Source organism: Athene noctua, chromosome Z (assembly GCF_965140245.1).
Source record: "Athene noctua chromosome Z, bAthNoc1.hap1.1, whole genome shotgun sequence".
Classification (NCBI taxonomy): domain Eukaryota; kingdom Metazoa; phylum Chordata; class Aves; order Strigiformes; family Strigidae; genus Athene; species Athene noctua.
In genome coordinates this window covers 29,328,601-29,351,264 of record NC_134077.1, presented here as the reverse complement: position 1 = coordinate 29,351,264, position 22,664 = coordinate 29,328,601, and the positions used below count along the sequence as shown (strand labels likewise).

Below are 22,664 nucleotides of genomic sequence, written 5' to 3'. Positions count from 1 at the left end.
GTTTAAGGAGCCCCTGTTGCTGGAAATGCTGTTTTGCTGAAGTGCTTTCAACTCATTTAAACAAACAAACAAACAAAACCTGAGATTTTTATGATGTCTTTTTCAAGTGATGAGCTGTTGGCTCAGGCATCCTAGCCAAATTCTTCCCAGAGTAATTAAACATTCTCTTAAATTCAATTTGCCCCATTTTTCCAACTGAATTAAATGTTCTTTGTTACACAGTTTTATGGGCTTGAAATGAACTGTTAAATGACCTCGGAAAAAATGTGACCTACTAGTAGGTGAGGTAAATGCTAGCATATGCTTTCTTTTTTATACCTTTTTTTTTTTTTTTTTTTTTTTACAGCCAATTACTCATATTTATATGGGATCTTAGAAATCTGGTGGTAAAATGCATCATCAGAAAGCTATTAAAATAAGTTGCACATTTGCAGGTAAACAATGGTTTTGAGCCAAAACTTTCAGGGCAATTTGTTTATGAGCTTGTTTGTGGCAATAAACTGCAAAGTTCAAGGTACAATGCAAATATTCTTACTCAATACTGCATTTATAAAAGAATCATTCCTGCTGAGTTTGTTTGTTCCCTTCTGTTTTATGTTTGTGTAACATTCTAACTCCATGCATATGATGGGCACAGTCCACTAAACATGCTTCATTTTGCAAACAATATAATCAGGTTGTTAAGAATGCTTATTCATAATTTAAAATACCATAGTACTCCAAATCCCCCTCAAAATACTTTGTTTTCTTCAGTAGAAAGGAAAAGTTTAAAAAAGGTGTTACTTATGACTGGAAGCTATGGTCTTTGACCTTATAAACTGGTTAATTGGAAGTGTTAATATCAGTTCATTGCTGATGTGCTGTCTTCTAAAAAGGCCCTAGAAATTTGTAATATCAAGCCTATATACTATCGTGAACTACAGTCAATGTAAGAGAATTTTGACAACGTATGGGACAGAGGGAACTTTTGCTTATTCTCAGCTTCTGAAAAATGTGGTCCAAATCTGTATGTTGCAATTTGGAAGACTGTGATGAAATATTTATGGAACACTTCTGCATTTCTGTTTCTTTCCCATTGTTCACTGACCATCTTGTAATATGTCTAAGAAGTTGTCAACATAAGCTGCTTTTTGAGTTTCCAGAGTTTTGATCTTCCGCCAAAATCAGTCACATCAACATCTGCTTTAGGAATTCTTTGCCAATTTACCTTGTTGCTCACATCAAAACTTCATGCTGTGCAAACTGAGTAGCACTTAATGGATTGACATTATTGCTTCTGTGCTGCCTCTGCTGAGTGAGCATGGGCTCACAGATGCTTAGGAGTAAGTCTTATCAAGCAGGTTGGTTGAAATGCTGTCCTCCTAAGGACTCTTTGGAAGAGGATTCTTATCCTTCTTCTGTAGGAGTCAGTGAAGGGATGCTCAAACTATTGGCAGGACCTCACTGAGCACTGTATCAGCAGTACTGAAATGTAGGCACTGCACTTGGAGTATGGAAACAAAGGGAAGGGATCTTTATTAAAACAAGCTGGTTCAAAACACTCGTGCCACTCCTTTTGTTTAAAAGAAAAGAAAAACAAAGTTTAAAAAAGCTGTTCCTTTAGGGATCTACCTGCTTTTCAATTGTAGTCATGCCACTGGAGTTACTAGGTAGGAGAAGCCCATGGGGGAAAATAAGAGATTAAATGCTGGGCAGGAAGTGATAAAATGCCATCTGTTTTAAGGCAATATGTATGGCAAATAGGATAAAACACAAGTGTCAACAGGTATAGGACACTGAATTGTTGGCAGTAGGTTCTTCTGCCAGCAATTCAACTTGCAGCAGTGCCAGAATTATCAATACAAAACTATCAGCTTGCATAGTTGACCAGAAGCTGAAATTGTCTCTTATTTTTCCAGTAATGATGGATAAAGTCATTAATGAATTTATAGACAACCTGTAATGGTGTCATGGTTGACCTCGGGCAGTAGCCAGTCACCACATGGCTAGTCATTTACTTCCCCCCAACTCCCCAGTGAAATAGAGGAGGGACAAAAAAAAAATAAAAATTGTAGGTTGAATTAAAAAAAAAATAAAATTTAGTAATAGTAACAAAACAACAGTAACAATAGTAAGTCTAAACGGGTAATATACAGTAGTAGTTGCTCACCAGCTTGTGACCGGTACGCAGCCCGCCTCTAGCAGTGATCCGGAAATCCTACCACCGACCAACCAGGAAACCGAAACCGTCTCCTTATACACTGACCATGATGACATGTGATATGGAATACTCCAGTGACTGATCCTGGCCCAGCCCTCTAGCTGTGCTTCCTCCCAGCCCAAGGAACGTTAACCCTCTCCTGGCCAAAACCAAGATAAATGGTTAAAGGTGTGAGAATCATTATACTGATGTGCTTTAAAGTGGCTTTTGTGGTCTATTCCTCTAGTATGTTTAGATAATAAAAATTTATTTGGGGATTTGCTGTTTTCATGCCTAAAGGATTAAAGAAGGAGTAGAAGTCTGTTTCTGAAAGCATGTTCAAAAATCAGAAGAATTTCTTTGCTGGGGCAAGCAGCTATTCTAAAAAGTAATTTGCCATTTAGATAAAATCTTTCTGGAGAAAGTTAAAAACTTCCTTCTAATGAAGTTAGTGCTTACAGACATTAGCGTAACACAGTTTAAGATCATGAAATCATAAAAAGGTTTGTGTTGGAAGGGACCTTAAAGATCATCTAGTTCCAACCCCCCTGCCATGGGCAGGGACACCTTCCACTAGACCAGGTTGCTCAAAGCCCCGTCCAACCTGGCCTTGAACACTGCCAGGGAAGGGGCAGCCACAGCCCCCTTGGGCAACCTGTTCTAGTGTCTCACCACAGTGAAGAATTTCTTCCTTACATCTAATCTAAATCTACCCTCATTCGGTTTAAAGCCATTATCACTACAGCCCTCCTAAAAAGTCCCTCTCCAGCTTTCTGAAGCTTTTCTCTCCCCTGCTTTGGGGGGCCTATAAGGTCTCCCCAGAGCCTTCTCTTCTCCAGATGTATAGGCAGCTGTCTGAACACCTTTCAATACAGTGACATTTTCTTTGTGACTGAAAGGTCTCGGGTAATTTGTCAGATGTCAGAAGTGACACCTTTCACTCATGTAGAAATTTGCTTTTATTTCTTTGCCTTCTCTTTCATAATTATTGTCAGACTGTTTGCGGAATATCTGAATATCCTGCTGCTATAACAATTCAGAGCAATTGTGGGTTTTGTACCATTGTACCTGTGCTGAGGTGCTCATGGGATATGAACACTTTGTAAAAAGAAAATAGAAATATTTTTCATTTTGATTGAGCTTGCTTTCAATTGAAGCCTTTTTCCTTCTTTAGTCTTTCTTTACATGTTCCCTTGTGCCATTGCCAAAGTTCTTCTCCGGAGCTTCTTCCACTGCTTTTTCCCTGTCCAAGGAAGTGCTTACTACTATGCACATATAATAAGAAAAAAAAGAAATCAGAGAAAGCAGAAGTAATTAGTAGATTCCAAAGAACAAAGTCACTGCATTGATGCTATTTTTTGTCACTAAGGTATTTAGTTTTCTCTTTCAATTTTCTGATATTTGCAGGTAATTACAGTTAAATGGCTGTGACAATACAAGTTATTAAATTTTCTTCCTTCATTTCATGACCCCATTCTGTGGATCCATACTCTGCTCACTGACTGAATTTACTTGCAGCACTTTCCTGTTACATTAATTATTAAAAGAATAGTGCTGCATAAAATATTGATCGATTCCCTGACATTCATTTTTTAAATGTAAGCAGAGCAAGAGAGATATTACCAGAAATAATTTCTGGATCTTTCTTTCTCTAAATACAAAAAATTACAATGCATGGAAATTAACTAAAAATGCATAGTCATTTTATGAACTGCCAAGCATGCCCTGTATGACTTGCACTTAAATATAATCATTTTTACATAATGAAAGTATTGTTATTTCATTTCTTAGTTACAGATAAAAACCTGCAATTCCAGAACCTGAGGCCAGGTCAATTATTTGTGCAAAATATATAGTCCACATATTACTAGGTCAGTCCTGTCTTCTGTTATGCCTTAGCTGTGAAGACTTTCCTTTCCTTAAAATTTCACTGTCTGTTAGCTCTTAATTTTATGTAAGCCATTTGGGTCAGCCTCAGGCTGCCTTTTTTTACAGGAATTTGAACTATTAACTACAGCTTGTCTGTATTTGGACTTTATTTCAGTAATCTATTTTAAGTGAAGACCATACTATTTTGCTTCCTTTAAGGACAGTGAGGCCTCCTGGTTTGTTGGGGGGGGGTTTTGTTTGTTTGTTTGGTTTGTTTGGTTTTTGTTGGTAGTGTTTCTTGTGCTTCTAAATATTCATGGAAGAAACACACAGGAAATAGTGAAGAGAACCTTGATTTTCCTTTATCCTTATATGTTAGATAGATTGGTATAATTCTTGTTTGCTTTTTTCGCCTTGCCATATCCATAGCTTTTTTAGAAATATATCTCAAAAAAGTATCAGAATGCTCTTTTTCTTATCTCCAGTAGCAGCAGTTACTGATTCTGGTTTGTCTCTGGCTTTTCCATCATCACTTCCCCCACCTTTCAAAGTTCTTTACAGCATTGGGTAAATACCGTCTCAGAGATAGAGACTGAACTGAGAAGGAAGGTGGCTTGCCTGAAGTTGCACTGGGATTTAGTGAGCTCAGGTTAATTCCTGATATCAAGTCCAATGTCCTATCTTCCAGGGAAGCAGATGTGCGTACAAGGTTTCTTCAATTTTCTTCCACCACTGGAGGCTGATACTTATCTTTCACTATCGGCAGCCTGGTCTTGAAACCTTAGAATGCCATTTTAGATAACTTTTACTGATGAAGATTTTCATTAATGTAAAAGTTCATTTTACTTATCCAGTAAGTTAGATACTACTTTCTACAGAGCAGCTGAAGAGATTACTTCTTTTTTTTAATATTTACATGCTGTTTACATCTTATTTATTAAGTGTAAGCCAGAATATCCTGTTCTCTTCTTGGAAAAAAAGGTTCTTAGGTAGGCATTGGTTTATTTTCCAAACCTCTTTTGAGGTGGATACTTATTTCATATTAAACATTTTCCATGCGTGGTATAAATGATGACAGACATCATGGGAAATGGTTTGAAGCATTGATTCTGTAATTTTATCCCGTACATGTTGTATGTAATGTTAAGGATTCAAAGTATGCAGATCTGCATAAGCAACAGAAATAACTTTCAAAAATATTGTTTACTTTGATGTTATGTCTACTTTGATGATACATCTGAACTACTAAAGTTTGCAGGTGTTTCTGCTACCTTATTTCACAATCTAAAAGAGGAGAGAATTTCATTTGACTTTGCAAGATGTGACAAGTGCTCAATTGTTGAATTCTCTTAGCATCTTTGAGAAGATGCTGAAAATTTGAGATTATACAAAAACTGTAATAACAGAATCCTGGTGAAAACACTTAAGAAACTATTGCATAGGCAGAAGACTGTTGTAAATAGTTTTATAAAACAAGTGAAGTACTAAGAAGGCCACTGCAAACTATTCTGTTTTTGTGTAAATCAAAAAACTTAAAGTTTGGCAGGGGTGAGGTGGAGAAAGTGTGTATACTTGAGGTTTTGTGTTTTGTTCCTTTCTTTTTTTCCTTTTTTTTTTTTTTTTCTTGTCCCCCCAAAAATTTTCTGTAGCAATGTGATGTAAGAATCTCTGTCTGTGAAGGACAAATTCCTTTTGCAATCTCTTCCTGTCAGTCAACTATGTCTTAAAATGAAAGCAAGTGACACATTAGAGAAATACTCTGTATAATCTGAATTATCCTCATCAAAAAGATGTTTTAAAAGAAAGGTCAAAATATTGTGAAACACCAAAAAATATTTTTTTTCCCAGAATATACTTGTGATATTCTTAAATATTTTTCTATATACCAAATTACAGGATATTTATTTCTTCAAACTTGTTTATACAGCAACAGGAAAGAGACATAATGAAATACAGATGTGATGTTTTTAAAAGAGGTGTCTTTTGGCATAGGCATGGAACAAGGAGGCATCATGTAGGATTATATTCAGATTATGAGCATTACATCATTCAGTGAGTAGCTCTACTGATTTCTTCTGGACCATTTATCTTTAGCATGTAATACCCTAAGCAATAGAATCTGGTTCTTAAATTGTTTTGGTTTTGAAAGCAAAGAAATAGCATTCTTGAAAGTGCTTAGAGGTTTTAATGTAATTTCATACATTAATGACTTATTTGGTGAAAGAAATTCTGGGCACTGCCTTTGCACAGGTGCATTTTATAAGTGCACAAGAAGATTTCTGGTTTTCACCTTCAAAAGAGCTAATCTGAATTGCTAATTGAATTCAGGTTCTTCTGCAGAGGCTGAGAGGGGTGTAAATAGAACTTACACAGAGCCACTGTTCAGCAGAAGCAGTTATGCTTCTCTTGCAAAAATGGAATATTACATATTCACCACACTTCCCATCACAGCAGCAGTGAGCTATCCTGAGGTTTGTAGCGAGTGTTAAGACTCTGGAGTCTAAACTAATGCCATAAATTGCCTGAGAAGTTTGTGGGATACCCAAACACAAAGGTTTTGGGATTCATGGGAAATTATTGAAGACAATGTGCAAGGTATCTTGTCATTTTGTAGAAATTGAACAAATTTCTTCAAGTTTACCTGATTGTCACAGTATAATTGTGACTTGTTTCATGATTTTACATGGAACCTACACAGGAACGTCATGGATATGCCTAAGTATTCAGTCAAAAGACATGCAAAGTGGATGGAGGTTTTTGTGACATCTATATACCATTTCAGGCTATCCATTTGTGACAGTTACATGGCAGTTATTCCCTCCAGTACAGAGTGCTCTTAAGATGTCACTTTAAATTAATGCCAAGATTTTGAGCCAAATAACTTATTTATATTCTTGATTTAAATTTCAGTAGCATGCTGAGGCTATCTTTTCTGTCACAAAGGTCATTTTATTTAACTGCATGAAATTTCTATAAGATTTAGAAAAGAGTTTGTTTTGGCTTGCAGGTAAAAGGCGCTCATGCCAACTGGATACTGAGTGAAAGATCTTTTCCATGCCTGAACACCCTTTTCAGTCTGAGGTAGTTTGTCCAGTGGCACACAGAGAATGCTCTTCTTCTTCATCACCTTAAAGGAATTTGTTCTTAGTTTCTAGAACGGTGGGCGAGATGGCAGGATGTGGTTGTACTCTTTCTGAAGTTTTTGTTGTATATTTTGAGTTCCTTTAAAAAAGATAGCTATTTTTTCTGGAAGACACTTGTTAAAGTAGCAGTATGTATGAACAGTAACTACTGCCTGTGTTAGGCAGGATGACTGATAGTACTTGCTTACTTCATTCTCTGAGAGTTCAGAAAATGAATTCTCAAACAGGAATTCAGATTTTATAGGAACATTATCAATATAAACAAAAGAGGAGGGGATTTTAAAATAAGTAAGTACTGTTTTTTTCATAGAAGCCACAGAAGGATATGTTGTTTCTCTGCCTGTTTTGAGTTGCCTGTATTCTAACTGCAGAAAACAGGACAGACAAAACCAAGAATTGTTGAGTGTGTCCTGTGAGACAGGTGTACTAACTTTATAGCTGTTCTGTGCTCTTGGGGATTCACTGTTTTCCAGATATTATTTTGCATAATGCTCAATTCTGTTTGGAAGGTAAAGCTAGTAAAATGCTGATGGAGAAATCAGCATAGAAAGGTAAAAACATAAGGATATTGACATTAAGGAGAGGACTGAGGATAACACTTAGAGCTTTCTGCAAGAGCTCCAGTCCTAATATTTAACATAAGATCAGAAATGAGTTGCCTGTCTTTAATGACTTGAATTTTAAAAATTTCAAACAGCAGGTCTTTAACCCTATCAAGGCAACACTTTTGCTTCCATTAGTTCTGAACAGCTGAACAGGATCAGCTGGGTTGTCACATGCCTGGGGGATCTTCAAAAGAGGGCCCTGGAAGAGCTCAGTCCTGAGAAATACTGAAGAGTCACTATTTTTACTCTGGTTCAAATACTTTGTAAATGCTCAGAGGCTGTAGTATTTGCTAAGAGGGTGGTGGACCCGCAGAGAAGTCAGTGTTTGTGAGAGCTGCTGACATTCAGGCTTTTGGAAACCCTGGGTCTTGAGTTACATGTAGAAATGGAACTTAGTTGTATGTCTTGCTTCATGCTTCTCATGGCTTGGAAACTAAGCCCCCAAACTCCCTTGCAGTTATAAAGAGAATAGAGATGCTAATTTCATTGTCTTGGCTAAATTCCAGTGAGTAATTGCATTCAGCTTATCTAAATTCCTCTCTCCAGTTTGAATTGGTTTAGATAATTTCCATCTTCTGTCTTATGCTATTGTTTATTTTGGTGAGTGCTGTTGAATAGGCTGCTGTTTTTTTCAAATTGACATTGCTGTATTTTGATAGTAACTGACATGATTCCAAAATATGCATATGGTTTGCAAATTACTTTGTTGTATCATGGTATCTTTATCATTTTATGGAGAAGTGGTTGTAAAATACTATAAATGTTGTTTTGAAATATACTTGAGTAGGATATTTATGTATACTCATTCCGAGTTTTTGAAGTGTAGTATAAGGGACAGACTGTCTCATTTTGTTTACATTAACTGTGGAGAACATCTCTGTAACTTTGAATTAAGCTTGTTCAACTGGGTTTGAGACATGCAGGTGACAGACAAAGAATTAATCCCTCTAGCTAGTGCAGAAGCTTTGATGAGATTGTTGCAATACCCTACTTGAAACTATTAACTACTCAGAAGGCAGGGCAAGTTTTAGACCTGTTGGCTGAAAATGAGTGAAGTCATCCTCCTACTCAGTTATGTCTGAGAACAGTGAATATTTCACATATCTAGGCAATTTTTTTTCCAAGAAGATATTCTTGCCATGTCTGAAATATGCATTCACTACATTAATTTTTTTGGGTTTCTGTATTGTTTTTGCTTTGTCTTACCATTCAGTTTATGCTCTGAGTTGGTAGAGCTCCTCATTCATTAGGTGTTGTATTCATTCAGTGTGTGTATCCTGTGTATACTGTGTGTATCAGTTCCTGATAGACAATCAGTCATTTTGTGGGTTTATCCAATTTGTGACAGACAAAGACTGACCCTAACTATATTTCAGGTGACTGAAGATTTCTTCTTTAGATACTGTGCTGCTCTGTAGTAAAGAGTAGGTTAAAATGCATGTTTGTTGAAAGAAGTAGAAGAGACAAACTGTAGCAGGGAGTTGTCCTGATCAGGTATTCTTCCTCTCATTTCTGCCACTGTGCTGTCTGTCTTGTGGTATTTTCATCTCATCCCAGTGAACATGTAATTTTTTAGAAAAAGGGATGGGCACCACTTCTTTCCATCCTCTCTCACTCTTCCCAGGAAAGAAGAAACCTGGTTGCTGCTACTGTTGCTGTTAGAAATAGAAGGTTGCCCTTTCATACATTTTCAGCTGTTTGAGACCTGCACTTACAGACTTTTTGGCGTCATGGTGTAAGGCGAAGTGCAGGCATCTTTTCTTCCATAGACATTGCCTTGCAATCATGAAAAATTTTCCTTTCTCTGGAATGCTGATGATCCTCAAAAGTTTTCCAGCGTGACACCCAAGAAACAAAATATAGAAACCAACAGACTGAACTATTTCTGGCTCCTAAAAAAAAAAAAAGCCTTAAGGCACTATTGTCCACGTACAAGGAGGGGGAAGCAAGTGTGCCTGCAGGTAGTTCATGAGGTGGTTTCAACCTCCTAGAGACACTATGAAGAATGTGGCTGTCAGCTGTTGAGAAAAAGTGTGGATATATGCCTGTTCTGCTGCTCAGGGTACACGCTGGAGAAACAGTGGACTGAGTTTATCCTGTTTTTTTAATACTTATCCAGAAATTTCTAAGTAGGGGCTAAAATCTCCCTCCAGCATAGATCTCTGTGTACTTGAAATAACTAGCGTTTTACTCTGTCATGATGGAGATCCATACATGGTCCCAGTAAAGGGAGCATAAAAACAAAGCAAACCTTGAGGAACAACAAGTGAAAATATTAATTTCAGTTTAATTTTATTTGCATTTCATTACTTACACTGATGTCCAAATTCTACATTTTCTCTTCTAAATTAAATTATTCTCTTGATTTTTCAATACCAAATTGAAGAATGTAGTTGATAAAGGCTAGTATATTCCACTAACTTCATTCTTAAATCTGCTCTGGATCTGTTCCCCAGCATATGGACTGAATTTGCTGTTGAACATCCAAGTAACTGTTAACATCTTTCATACAGTAGATAAAAACTCTACAGTATGACTTTAATTTAAAGATTGTGTGATAGGCTTCCAGTATAGTGTAATAGCTAGCATAATCTGCTAGTAAGGTGCTAGATATAAATTTGTTTCTTTCAACAGTCAGAATACAGAGCTTGAGGTTAAAGACCCTGAGTTTGCTGACATGGAATCATCAACTATTTCAACTATCTTGGCTTTAAATATGAAATATCAGGTTCAACTTTAGAGTAAGTAATAGGGATTCAGTGAGTAATTTATCATACATTGTGCCAATTCATTTGCAGAAATAGGCTGAATAGCTGCAGAAAATTAAAATGGTTTTAAAACTAAGCGGAGGTGACTACTGAATTTGCAGGAAATAACTGTATATCATCACCTGTAGCCATCACTTTCAAATATCTAAGAATAATAAGTATGTTCAGGAAAGATACGTTTATATGTGCTTTGAGGCCACTGGTACATTTGCAGTTTAATTAACAGTTGGTAATTGTATAACCTAATTAAAAATACAGTACATTCCAGGTAATTATTACAGTAAGCAGACTTAAAATAGTTAAAGCATCAATCTTCACTCAAGGAAGCAAAATTGGTTTTGAAAGATGTGATTTTTAAATAATTTAATTAAAATAACAGCTTCAATATTACAGCTGTGAAAATAATACAAATGTATTTTTATATAATGCAAAAATCATGTTAGTATGCTGTATTGTTTACGTACCTAACATGCATTCATCTTCTCAATTTCTCAACCCAAGTGTGTATTATTTGTCTTGTTGAAAGTGATCTCTCCAAACTCAGTCCTCATTGGAAGCTTCTAAAACATTGTGAAATGTGCATGTTTTGGTCCTTCAAACAATAACAAGATTAGCATTTTTAAAAAAAGTTTCCTATGATAGACAAGTTAGGACCTTCTGTCACAAAGCTACATTCTTCTGTCTTTTCCTGTATTTAAGTATACTGAACTTTTGTAGCTAAATTATTTGTTCTTTCCAGAATGGCTTTCCTTTTTTCTTGTTGCCTTCTTTTTATTTATTTATTTTTAATTGCTATTACATTGGGATCAGGAAAAGCATTGGAATTTGATCTTAATTCATGTTTCTTCAGCAGCTTGGAGTTCCCCTTTTATAAATGAGATACCTTGAACTTTTGAGAATGGGTAATTGCATGTAAAAGAGATGAAGGAAAATGAAACATTACAAATAAAAGCAAAAAGGAGAAAGATGAAGAGGTAAAAACTGAATGAAGTGAGGAATGCTGAAAAACATCTGTCAGGCAGAATGGTAGCAATATTATGATGGCCATGGGGAACAGTCACTCAGTTTTTGAGAAGAAAAAATAAATGACAGGTTGTTGGGAGGAGATTGGGGAAAAAGAAAAAAAAAGAATTTGCTCTTTTATAATAATTCCTTAAGGTTTATTGCACTGTATTAAAATTTTTTGGAAAAGGAACTGAAAATTTTTGTTTAAGAGTAGTGACAATGTTGCTAAAACATTGACTTCTTTGGCAAATTATATTTTAAACATATGTGGAAATCAAAATTTTAGAAATAAAGGAATAATATCTGAATTTTCACACAAAGTCTAGTAATGTAAATTCCATGATGTTTCAACCGCCATTTGTAAACTCAGTAAAAGCTTTTGGAGCTGATAAAACAGGCAGTGTAGTGATTGAATTAAATTTCTTTTTCTTAAAGACCTTTGACTTCTGAGATAGCATAGAGTGATTATCACTTGAGGCAGAGCCAATAAAACATTTTCAGCCATGATTTAGGTAAGCGAATAGTTCTAATCAGTGACCTAGTACGTTATATGAATAAATGTAGTTTCTAAAAGTCTTTCATTTAGAATTTGACAAATAATATTTAACCAAGGTAAATAGTGTCAGTGACTACACAGTCATTGTACATCATATGGGATCATGTGTTTATGTTCAGAGTGTGCAGTCAAACAAGCATAAGTGAAAAATTTCATTTTTGTTATAGGATATCTATGGCAACTGAAATTTGTTGCTAAAATTTCTCTCACAAACAGTTATATTTTATTTACATGTTTGTACACTAACAAATGTGCAGTTTTGTCTCTGATAGTGACTCAAAGTTATTATAATGTCATACTTAACAGTAGCATAGGGTTATTAACTACTGGGAGACAAAACAGCAAACAGGAAAGAAGGCAACTGACCACAGAGGGGAATGCCCTGTGGTTTTATTAGTGTAGGGGAGAAATATCTTGTCTGCTATACTGACCTGTTTATTTTAGTAGTTTGCTGTTTTTCAGGTGCAGTTAAAACCCAATATTTCAAGTCAATACGTAATTCGTACACAGCCAACAAACACCTGTTTGTCTACACTTGAATGTGCAGCTGTTGCTCTTACTATCATGGAAAAAAATGAGAGTATACAAGAGGTATGTAATTTTAAACACCTGAGTTTGTATTTTATGATTAGTAGAGGGGCAGCAAAGGCCCTTAGCTATTAATATCACATTTGCCAGTCAAAATCTTAATGATATTGTAATGGTTTTGTTGCATAGCAAGCTAAAACAAGAATGTACCAATAGAAACTATATTTCTTCAGATATTTATTAACTCTAGTATATTCAGATTACTGTGACTCTTTCTTGTCGTGTTCCAAAAGTGTCTAGAGTTTTCTTATTCTTTATTCAACATTACTGTCAGATTGCTGAGTGAACTTGTTAGATACAAAGATCTTGAATGATTTGAATGATTGTTTTGCTATTCCTTTTTTCAATATGTTAAATTCTAGTATGGTATTTTTTTTGTTCTATACCACAATGGAATTAAATTAGCTTTTTTACCACAAAGAGTTGTCTGAAGATAAACCTGGGCAAGATTCAGGTCTAAAAATTTTGCTTTGATGATATTTAAAGTACCAGTTAGGGTCAGATCATGTCCTGTAACAGATTGTATTTGGTGCTGCAATGTCCGTCAAGGCTGAATGCAGACTCCCTATTTTACATACCACTTTTACTATGGTACCCCATTTGTGTATGGAGTAACAGATTGGTTATTGAAAACAACTGCTACCTGCCCAACACATCTCGTGTCAATTGCGCTTTTTTTGCCTTTTTTTTTTTTTTCATTCCTTTTCTTGAGTTGTCTAGTCATTTCCCCAGACACTTCCACTTTTACAGATTTTCACTGTGTAGACTTCAGGTTAATTTGTTTCAGGATTTGTGATTTTTCCTGTACTTGGTACTCAATCTCCCTTCCTTCTTTTTTCCATTTGTCTTTTCTGTTCACTGTTTCTCACTTGTGCCTTTTAAGTGTTTTTAACACTCCTAGTGTCTTCTAGTTTCTTCTTTCCTTCTACTTCATTCTTCTTTCCCATCACATTCTAACATCATGTGCTACTTTCTTGCACACTTCTTCCTGTAATTCTAAATAAGATTACAAGAGTGACTCAGATTCTCTTCACCTGTACATTACTTTTTAAAAAAAAAATTGGTTTCTAAGGCACCAAATACATGTTGTGCTTGCCACATACAGAATAAAAAACTGTAGAGATAACTGGACATTTAATCCAAAACAAACAGAAGTACTACTATGTATATTGCAGGGCAAATAATGCAGAGATGCACTGTTCTAGTTATCTCTTCCTCTGCTGTTTTTCAACATTCCTTACTGCAATCTTCAAAACATATAGTATGTACAAGGCATGTTTAATGTACTAAATTGTACAAATGTAACACACTAGTCACTAGTTTGATTTTCTTTTTTTAAAACAGTTTTCTTTTGGGTATTTCTTAACTATAGTGTATTGTAAACTACTTTGCTTTAGGTACTATGTTAAATAACTGTAGTTAACAGTTAACTGTTCACAACTGTTCAGTTGCTGTAATGTATGGAATTAACTTGTTGCACTCTTCAGTTATGGAAGTTATACTCACTCTAAAGTATTATTAGTATTTTGTAGCAAAGGAAGATGATATTAAACTTGTCAGAGATTATAGCCTATAATCACTCTGATGTCTAATTTTTATGAGGCCAGAAAAGCATGATGATGATTTAGTTGATTAGTGATTCATTGGTACTGAATAATGTGGCAACTGGAATGAAATTTTTGTGCTGGGTGTCAAAGGCTTTGTGCCCTTGACTTTCTTGTGCTTTTTCCTAATGGTAGATAAAACCTGAAGCCAATTAAAGTGAGGAGAGTTTATTAATTTTAAATCATACATCCTATAATAGATGTTAGGAGGCAATGTATATGTATACACACCTTGAAATGTTTATTTACTTTAGTTGAGAAAATTGTCAGAAACATTCGGGTATTTTCACCAGTCTCTTCATATTCTAATAGTGGGGAATAGTATTACCTCAGGTACTATCAGTTGAGGCTCTTGGGAATTTGTAAAATATCTTTATATTTATACAACCTGTTAAAAAGGAAGAGTATTTCCAAGATGTGAGAAACTTAAGAAAATTTGGAGATTAGTATCAGTAAAGTTTATCCCTCTCACATAGGATATTAAATTATTTAGCTACCATTAAATTAATGGTTAACTTTGCGTGAAAGTACGGGCCTGAGAAATGTTATTGAGAATAACTGGTACTAGACTCTAAAAAGCTTCATTTCATTAGCAGTCAGGTAGGATTAATTTCCTTTTGTGTTGGTCTTGGAATATTTACTGGAGTCACATAACCATTATCTTTTTTTAATAGATCAGTATTTTTAAATGATCCTCTGAAGTCAAAGCATAACAAGGTTATCTTTGACTCTCAAAAACCCAAAAGCTGATCCAGTTTGAGACAGGCAGTTGATTATATTACTGCATGGAAAGTAGTCAGTTGTTTTCTGCACAAACTAGACAGCAGAGATGATCCGAATGCTCCCTCACAGCTAGCTTGAAAATAAAATGCTTTTGTAAGCCTTTTCCACTGACCTCCTGCACTCCTGCAGCTGTGGAGTACTACCCACTGTGTTATGTCTTCCCACCAGCCAGCTCACAGCTCTTACATGTCATCAGAGGAATTTGGGACTTATTAGAGGAATTCTTGAGTTTAAGTTTGTCCCAGGTCAAAGAATACTAATTGGACATTAGCCTTTTCCTTGCAAGCTATGATCTGACTAATCTGTGATGGAAGAGGTTGTTAAGATAATGTCCTTCTTAATCTTTTGTTGCTGGCATTAGTAATATGAATTTAATAAGCCTTTTGAAAAGGATCTATGGGTAGTTTCGCACCAGAGATTCAGGTCTGCAATCTGATTATGTGCCCAGAATGTAGTACAGAAGGGTCTGCGAAGAGGGATTTAAAGCTCATCCATGTATTCACTACATTCTTTTGTCCACCCTAGGGTGCTCCTATCCTATCCCTCTCTATCAGATAATGAATATTTTGGTACTTGAGTTCTGCCTACTAAAAAATGTTCCCAGGTCAAAAATTGCTTCTGCCATTGGAATAGTGCAGAATATGCTATGCCTGTGTCTACCTCTGTGACACTAGAGAGTCACCTGAACGTTAAATCAATGTTGCATTTAGAACCAGACCGACAGTATGCGGCCACACAAGAAAATACATGGCTCTGAAATTGTAACTCTGCATAAAGAAACTTATCTAGAAATTTGTGTATCTTTTATGATGGTACAGATATCACATGCTTTCATGCTAAAGAGATAAGTTACTTGATGTAGAAGTTAAAGCTATGAAGAATTAGTAATAATGAAATTAAAGTGAGTTTTGTATATTTTTCCTTTGTTGTGCTACAACAACGTTGATATATTTTTCCTTCATTAGGACTTCTGTCTTACTCAGGTTCAGGGTTAATGTTTAGTTAGTGTCTACAATTTCCAGTCTTGTATTTGTTTCATCCCTACCACTCACTCATTATTGGCCCAGCCTACTTTTCAAAGGCAAAATTATCTGTTTTCTCAGATGCTTTCTCAAAGGTGCTTTTGTAAATGTTGTAATAGACAAGAGCTTCATAAACATTCGTACTCTTTTTTTATGCCCTCTCTGAATTGAGTGTTATTCCTAGTATATAAAATGGTGAATTGAAGTCGAGAGCCATGGAAGTTAAGAATGGGCACCTAGTTTGATGCCCAATGTATGTTGCTTGATTTTGCTGTGTACTTGAAGGAGTCATATTTTACTTGGTAGAAATTCAGCTCCTGCTGACTGCAGTTACATTTGTGATTGCTTTACACATCTGCACATGAGACCTTGTGATACTGAGTCAGGCAACCAGAAAATGAAGAACCTAGAATTAGGAGCCACTTGAGATAAATTTGTTTTGTGTGGCTTCATTAGTCCTACATAATATTGCTGGGCAGAGGCAGGGGTAAGTCCAGTGTCCAGGATAGCAGTCTAGCTGCCTTGATCGTGAGTCCCTCCTCTCTTTCTAAAACCCTGCCTTCAAGGTATTTTCATACAAGCACAAACAATTTAGTTATTGTTACTTATTTTATTACAGCTTGTTGGCTGAGCCATAGTAATTGATTGTAGTGCATTGCTAAGGTCAAGGTAAAGCCATAATTTACAGTAATGTAGCTGGGGCTGAAGTCAGGATTAAGTAGGTCCAAAGAAGGAGTAAGGGATGATGACGGCAGGTAGATGGATGTATGCCTGCTATGTGGCTTTTTCAGTACATCTCTTATTCAGCTGTGCCCTCTATGTCTCCAAAGGTTATGTTTTATCAGGATTTATCATCCAAATTATATTTTATTAGCATTGTTAAATAGCCCTGGAATACAAAACCAGGGATACTTGATGCCTCTAAAATAGCTTACTAAAAGGTTGGGGTTTTTGTCTTCCCCCACCCCTTCATCTTTCTGCAGACTATACTCCGTCCACTTCAAGCTTTATGTTCTTTCCAGCTTCAGCATGGTGCCCAGATCCATCACAGCAAGGAGCATCTTCTCAAAAATGGCTTATACAACAAGCCAATGCCAAAGAACAAGCGCAAGCTCAGAAGAATGGAGCTTTTGGTGAATAATGTTAAAATATAAAACTGTACTGACAGTACAGTGGGATTTATTTGCAACTAGCAAATGAATATGAATCTGGATATGATCCAAACAGTTGACTGTGCTGTAATAAAACAACTTTTAGGCCCTTCATAGGCAAGAGTTTTATCTACCAATGTGACAAACAATAATGGACAAGCTTTTTCATTTTTGCATTAGACCAGGTGCCTTTGTTCAGATGACGGAAGATCATTGTCATTTCCTACAGAAAAGAAGAAAAGTCTGCGCATATTTTAGAATTATGTTATCTCTTGGGTGACAAGGTATGATGCTCAATATGACTGGATAAATTTACTTTGGAGAAGCTTTTATCAGTACAAAAAGACAAGGGATATGAATGTGATGGAACGGTAAGGCTTCAACATTTAGAAGCATATTGAATTTCTGCTGAGCATTTTAACTTCAGTATTTAGTTACAATAGGATTTCAAACTGTAATTCCTTGTATTGCTTAGTTCAGATGAACATAAGGCATTCTATTTGTACAGTTCTTTTTAACTCAGATTTTTATTTCTTACATTATTAGAATTCTTTTTCATAAATTTATATACATTTTCCAATGCAGTTGGGTTTAGTTTACGACTCAGACTTAATTTTTAAATTAAGCCTGCATATGTTTTTACCAGAACCTGAACACTTCCAACGTAGGGGGAAAAAAAAGGAGAAATTACTTTTGGAATTATAACTCAGGTGCTTCACTTTCACTTGAGCAAAAACTACTCTTCCGCAGAAGTGGACATGGATATGTATATGTCATACCCATACCCTGACATACAAAGGTTGTGATACTAAAGGAATTAAACAAGCCCAGTGTAAACAGATCTATAAGAAGTATGATTCAATGACAAATTATTATGTCTGGATACATCCTACTAACATGATTGCAAATACATTAGATTGACATGTGTTCTTTAATTAGTTGTTCTAACAGTCATATAACTCTACCTCTTTGTAATGGTAATCACTAGAAGGGAAAGATTTGGGTATTTTTACAAGCTTTGTGAAGTAATATTTTAAGATCTGGAGGAAAAAAAAGTGAAATAAAGGTTTTGATGTACCTTTCTTCATGTTCATAAATGCCTCCTTCGTGAAACAGATTAAAATGCTTGATGTTTGTCTCTACTATCAATTCCACTCTAGGTAACAACATGGAGCTAATTGGGTACTAATTAGTCTTAGAAAAAGGTATTTTATCTTTAATTTATGAGCTGCAAGGCAAGAAACTACAGAAGTGGTGGATGTAAACACAGCTAACCAATATATTAACTGAAAATATTTCTTCAATTAACAAGAGAGGTCAAAGTTAGGTCAAAGATTAGCTAAGAAGTTTTAGTCAACCCAAGCTAATAGTGACCTTTTGTTTAGGCATAGACTAACAATTTAATTTGTATGGCTATGTTAGCAAAGTTTATATAAGCTTTTTCCTTTTCTCCCAGTCTAGATAAATCCTGTATCTGTTGCTAAATTCGGCAAATCTCAATTAGTCTTGACAAATCTGAAGCAAAACAATCTCATGTGATTAATGATACTGTAGATGCACTTTTGTTCATGTTGGAACAGAGAAAGGGCATGTTTATTCCTGTAGCAAAGCCCAGCACAGCAATCTCCACACTAGCTTGGAGTCTGAAGTTGCAGTCTTGTGCAACTTCTGTGTGACACACACAAGTCAGTGGTATGGCTTGTGCTGAGCTGGGACTCTGCTCTGGGACACGGTCCAAGCATTCCTTAAGGAAACAAGGGTATCAGTTAGGCTTTATTGTTAATGCAGTATTTACAATAGTCACATTTAATGTTACATATGTTAATTTATTTTATTTTAGATTCATCTAGAACAGTAGTGTATCTTTTGACCTACATTGTGAAGATTATTTTCCTAGACGAAAGACCATATGTGTCTTCTCATAAAATACGAGTTTATGTTATAGAGAACAGAAAGAAATTTGTATTACAGCCTGGGATTCACACACATCTGCAAAATGCCTTAGAATTACAGGATCAGAGAAATAGTTGTCTTAATTGTTATAATCCTACATTAAATATTTTTATGCGTGCACTCTGTGCAAAGTTTTCATGTTTTTCAGGAGAGGACAAATTCCACACAGCTTAGAATAAGCACTTCTTAGTTTTGTTGATTCCTCTTGTTCTTCTAATTTTGCCCCCGTTGTTAACAGGATTTGTAGGACCTAATGCTGGATGCAGGAAAGCCTTTAACTGCTCATTTCCTGTGTTCTACAAAACTAGATCAATCACTGTGCAGCAGTTGCTGAAGAAATGAAAAACAATTCATTGCAAACCTCCAGGCATTTTATTTTTTGGGTTTTTTGTATGTCCCATCTCAGCTATAACATAGTGATCATTTAGAGGCCACACAGCAGTCACATGAAGTTCGATTTCAGATTTGTTGAAAGCTATTAAACAGAAAATACTTTTTTTTTTTGTGAAATTTGTATGTCTTTAAAAATATACCCAGTGTAAGAAAGTTTGTTTTCAGGCCTTTTGGATTCAGAATTTACTTCTAAATATGTTACCTCAAAGAAATGTGTACTCCAAAGTCCAGACTCTTGATGAAAGTTATGCATGACAAAGTAACAATCTTTGCAAGCAATTTCATTAGAATGAGTTTAATTTAGAATTTTGTTTTTTGGTGTAGTGGTCAGTCTGCTTCATTTTTCACTTACCAGAAGATTAATGAGTGAAACCCACCAGTCTAACAAGATATTGATTAAAAAGAAAGGGATGTGTTTGCTTCTAATATTTGGTCCTTTATCCTTGTACACTTTGTACTTCCAAATATTGCTACTGAAATGAAATCTGCCTTCTGTGTTCCGCTATGTCATGCTCTGGGGAACTGGTGACACAGATAGCAGGATTTTGAACAAGTGAAGACACATAAAAATTTTACAAAGGTGGGCATTGTTAAGTCTCCATATTTTCATATCTGTAAGACAAAGTTTAAGAAAAAATACTGAGGTAGAAACCTTTCAAAATAAGAATACAACCCCTTTTGTTTAGAAAGCTTTCAAATTAAAAGCGAAGAGACACTCAGGACAAATATAAATTTACTTTTATTCAAGATTTTACTTTCACTGCCTCATAACCCCATTGGAATTCCAGCTGGAAGATGGTGTTACAATACCACCAATAAATTACTTTTTTATTAGCTTTTCTTAAAATAAAAAGAAAACTTTTCAACTGGCTTCGAAAAGGGCAAAAATTATTTTAAGACTAAGGGTTTTCTTTTCAATTGTTACATTAGATAAAAAATTGTTTATGCTGCATTCTTTTCTACAACTTTCCTGCTTGTTTTGAAATCTAATTAAAAACTGAACTTTTAAAAAGGGATAGCGGTTCATGCTTTTCTCCTGAGGTTTGTGTTCATTATGCCTATATACATGAATGCACATAAATTATATATTTGTTTCTGCTTCAAAGCAATAAAAGATCTAATTCTCTGTGATCGTTATGCCACTGCATCTCTGCAGAACTGAATTTGTCCTCATGTGCTGGTTTCACAAAGAGGTAAGCTGAGTCCTTTTTTGTGCCCTTTTAACACCATTCAGTTAGCTAATGAAGAGATGTGGCTTTTCCTGTGCGATTTGAAGAGAAAGGTTCCTTTGCTATCATTGAAACCTCCATGAAGACTAAATTGCTGTGGCAATTTCTCAAGCATTTCATTTTCAGAGCTCTCTTCTCACTTTCTGCAGTAGTGGCTGATACCTGTTTGCTACCCCACAAACATCCACATCTTACCATGCTCTAGCATCCCCCAAGCGCTGCATCTCAAGCTCAGTGTCCTGCTAGGAGTAATGATCTGCATATCCTGTATCTCGCCCACATTTTTTCCTTCCCCAAATTGTTGTACTCAAAAAAAAAAAAAAAAAAAAAAAGGTTCTGTTCTTGTGCAGCCATTCCTTATCTCCCTGCAACAAAACCTCCACTTTCGGAACGTGTGTACACCCTCAGTTACCAGGCTTCTTCCTTGTGTCCCTTTTCACAATCCCTCCAAAGCCCCGGCATTTCATGTCCTGAGAGCTGCTGCTTTTGTGGTGAGGGACAGATGACAGGAGAAAGCAAAGAGGGGAGGAGAGAAAGATCTGTGTTTTAAGAAGTTGTAGAAGAGAGATAGAAGTTGCTTCTGTTGCTAGGGTATAGTTTCTATAAAGCTTGATACTCATCACTATGGATTGGTGTTCACTTAAACTGTTAGGACAGTCCTGGTATTGACTTCTTTTGGCAATATATCCTAGGGCAGATACTTTTACTGGTTTAAGATTCAGTAAATTTTTCTTTGGATTTCCTAAAAGATGCATGGGGCAGCAATGATTGCAGCACAATTACAGCATAAGTTTATGTATATACACCACTTGATCTGGTTGGTGCATACTGCACATCTTCTGTCATGGACGTAAAAGGCAGCAGATGCTCAGCTGGATGTAGCTTTGAAGTGTTCTCTCTGTCCATGTAAGTAATAATTAAAACCTTCAGTAGTTGTAATAGACCATATGCTATGCTGTGGCCTACTGTGTCTATAAGGACAGGTAACATATTTTAGCTTTTATAGCTGAACTGAAACTGGGATGTTATCTGGCATATGAAAGATTCTTTTGGGCTTGAATACTTGGATTTACTCTCAAAAAAAGGTGTGGCAGAGTGTATAGAAAAGATTTAAAGCACATTAAGATATATCTTCTAATCTGTGTGTTAGTGGAACAGAACAATGTGAATGTCAAGTTAGTAATAGGTGAACATTTGCATATTTACATGCATGTAAATATAGATCATATGCTTACAAAATATATAATTATGAGATCACCATCTTTTAAATAGGTTTTAAAAGTAAAATTAAATTTTTATTTAAAAAGTTAGTGGTTTTACTTCCTTGTTTTCTTTTTGTTGCCAAAAGGATCATATATATATGTAGCAGATATGTATATAAAAGTAATAGTAAATTTCTAGTGTGGGTTCTTTTTTTAATATGCTTTTTGAATACATTTTAAATGGATGTGTTAAGAAATGGGTCATATACAGGTTGTGATTAAGCATTTGCAGAACTGAGGTAATAAGAAAAAGTGATACTATAGTATATTAATTTATCATTTTACACTACTTTATTATACTTACAGTCCTCTAAGGGATTTTAACTTTATACAAAATCAAGTTCCCTATTATTTTTAGGGATTAGACAGGTGTGCTGGTGTATGCCAAATGCAGAATCAGTATTGTGAGGACTACTAAATTTACACAAAAAGATAATAATTTTCCCTAGAAAGGTTATGTGTATTTTCTTTTTCACTGAGAGTGAATGTCTATGGAGCAGTGTCTATGGGTTTTTCCATTTGAGTCTAATAGTTATACAGAACTGGAATCTTAC

General features: G+C 35.5%; 1 protein-coding gene across 1 annotated transcript in view; it reads left to right on the top strand.

Annotated features, from left to right (window-relative positions):
• Positions 1-22,138, top strand: part of DTWD2 (DTW motif tRNA-uridine aminocarboxypropyltransferase 2) — a 110,470-nt gene extending 88,332 nt beyond the window's left edge. The window contains exons 5-6 of the mRNA XM_074931588.1: positions 12,588-12,716; positions 17,106-22,138. Of these exons, the coding sequence (XP_074787689.1) occupies positions 12,588-12,716; positions 17,106-17,276 (300 nt within the window). The 3' untranslated portion in view covers positions 17,277-22,138. The remainder of the gene's footprint in view (positions 1-12,587; positions 12,717-17,105) is intronic.
• The last annotated feature ends 526 nt before the right edge of the window (positions 22,139-22,664 follow it).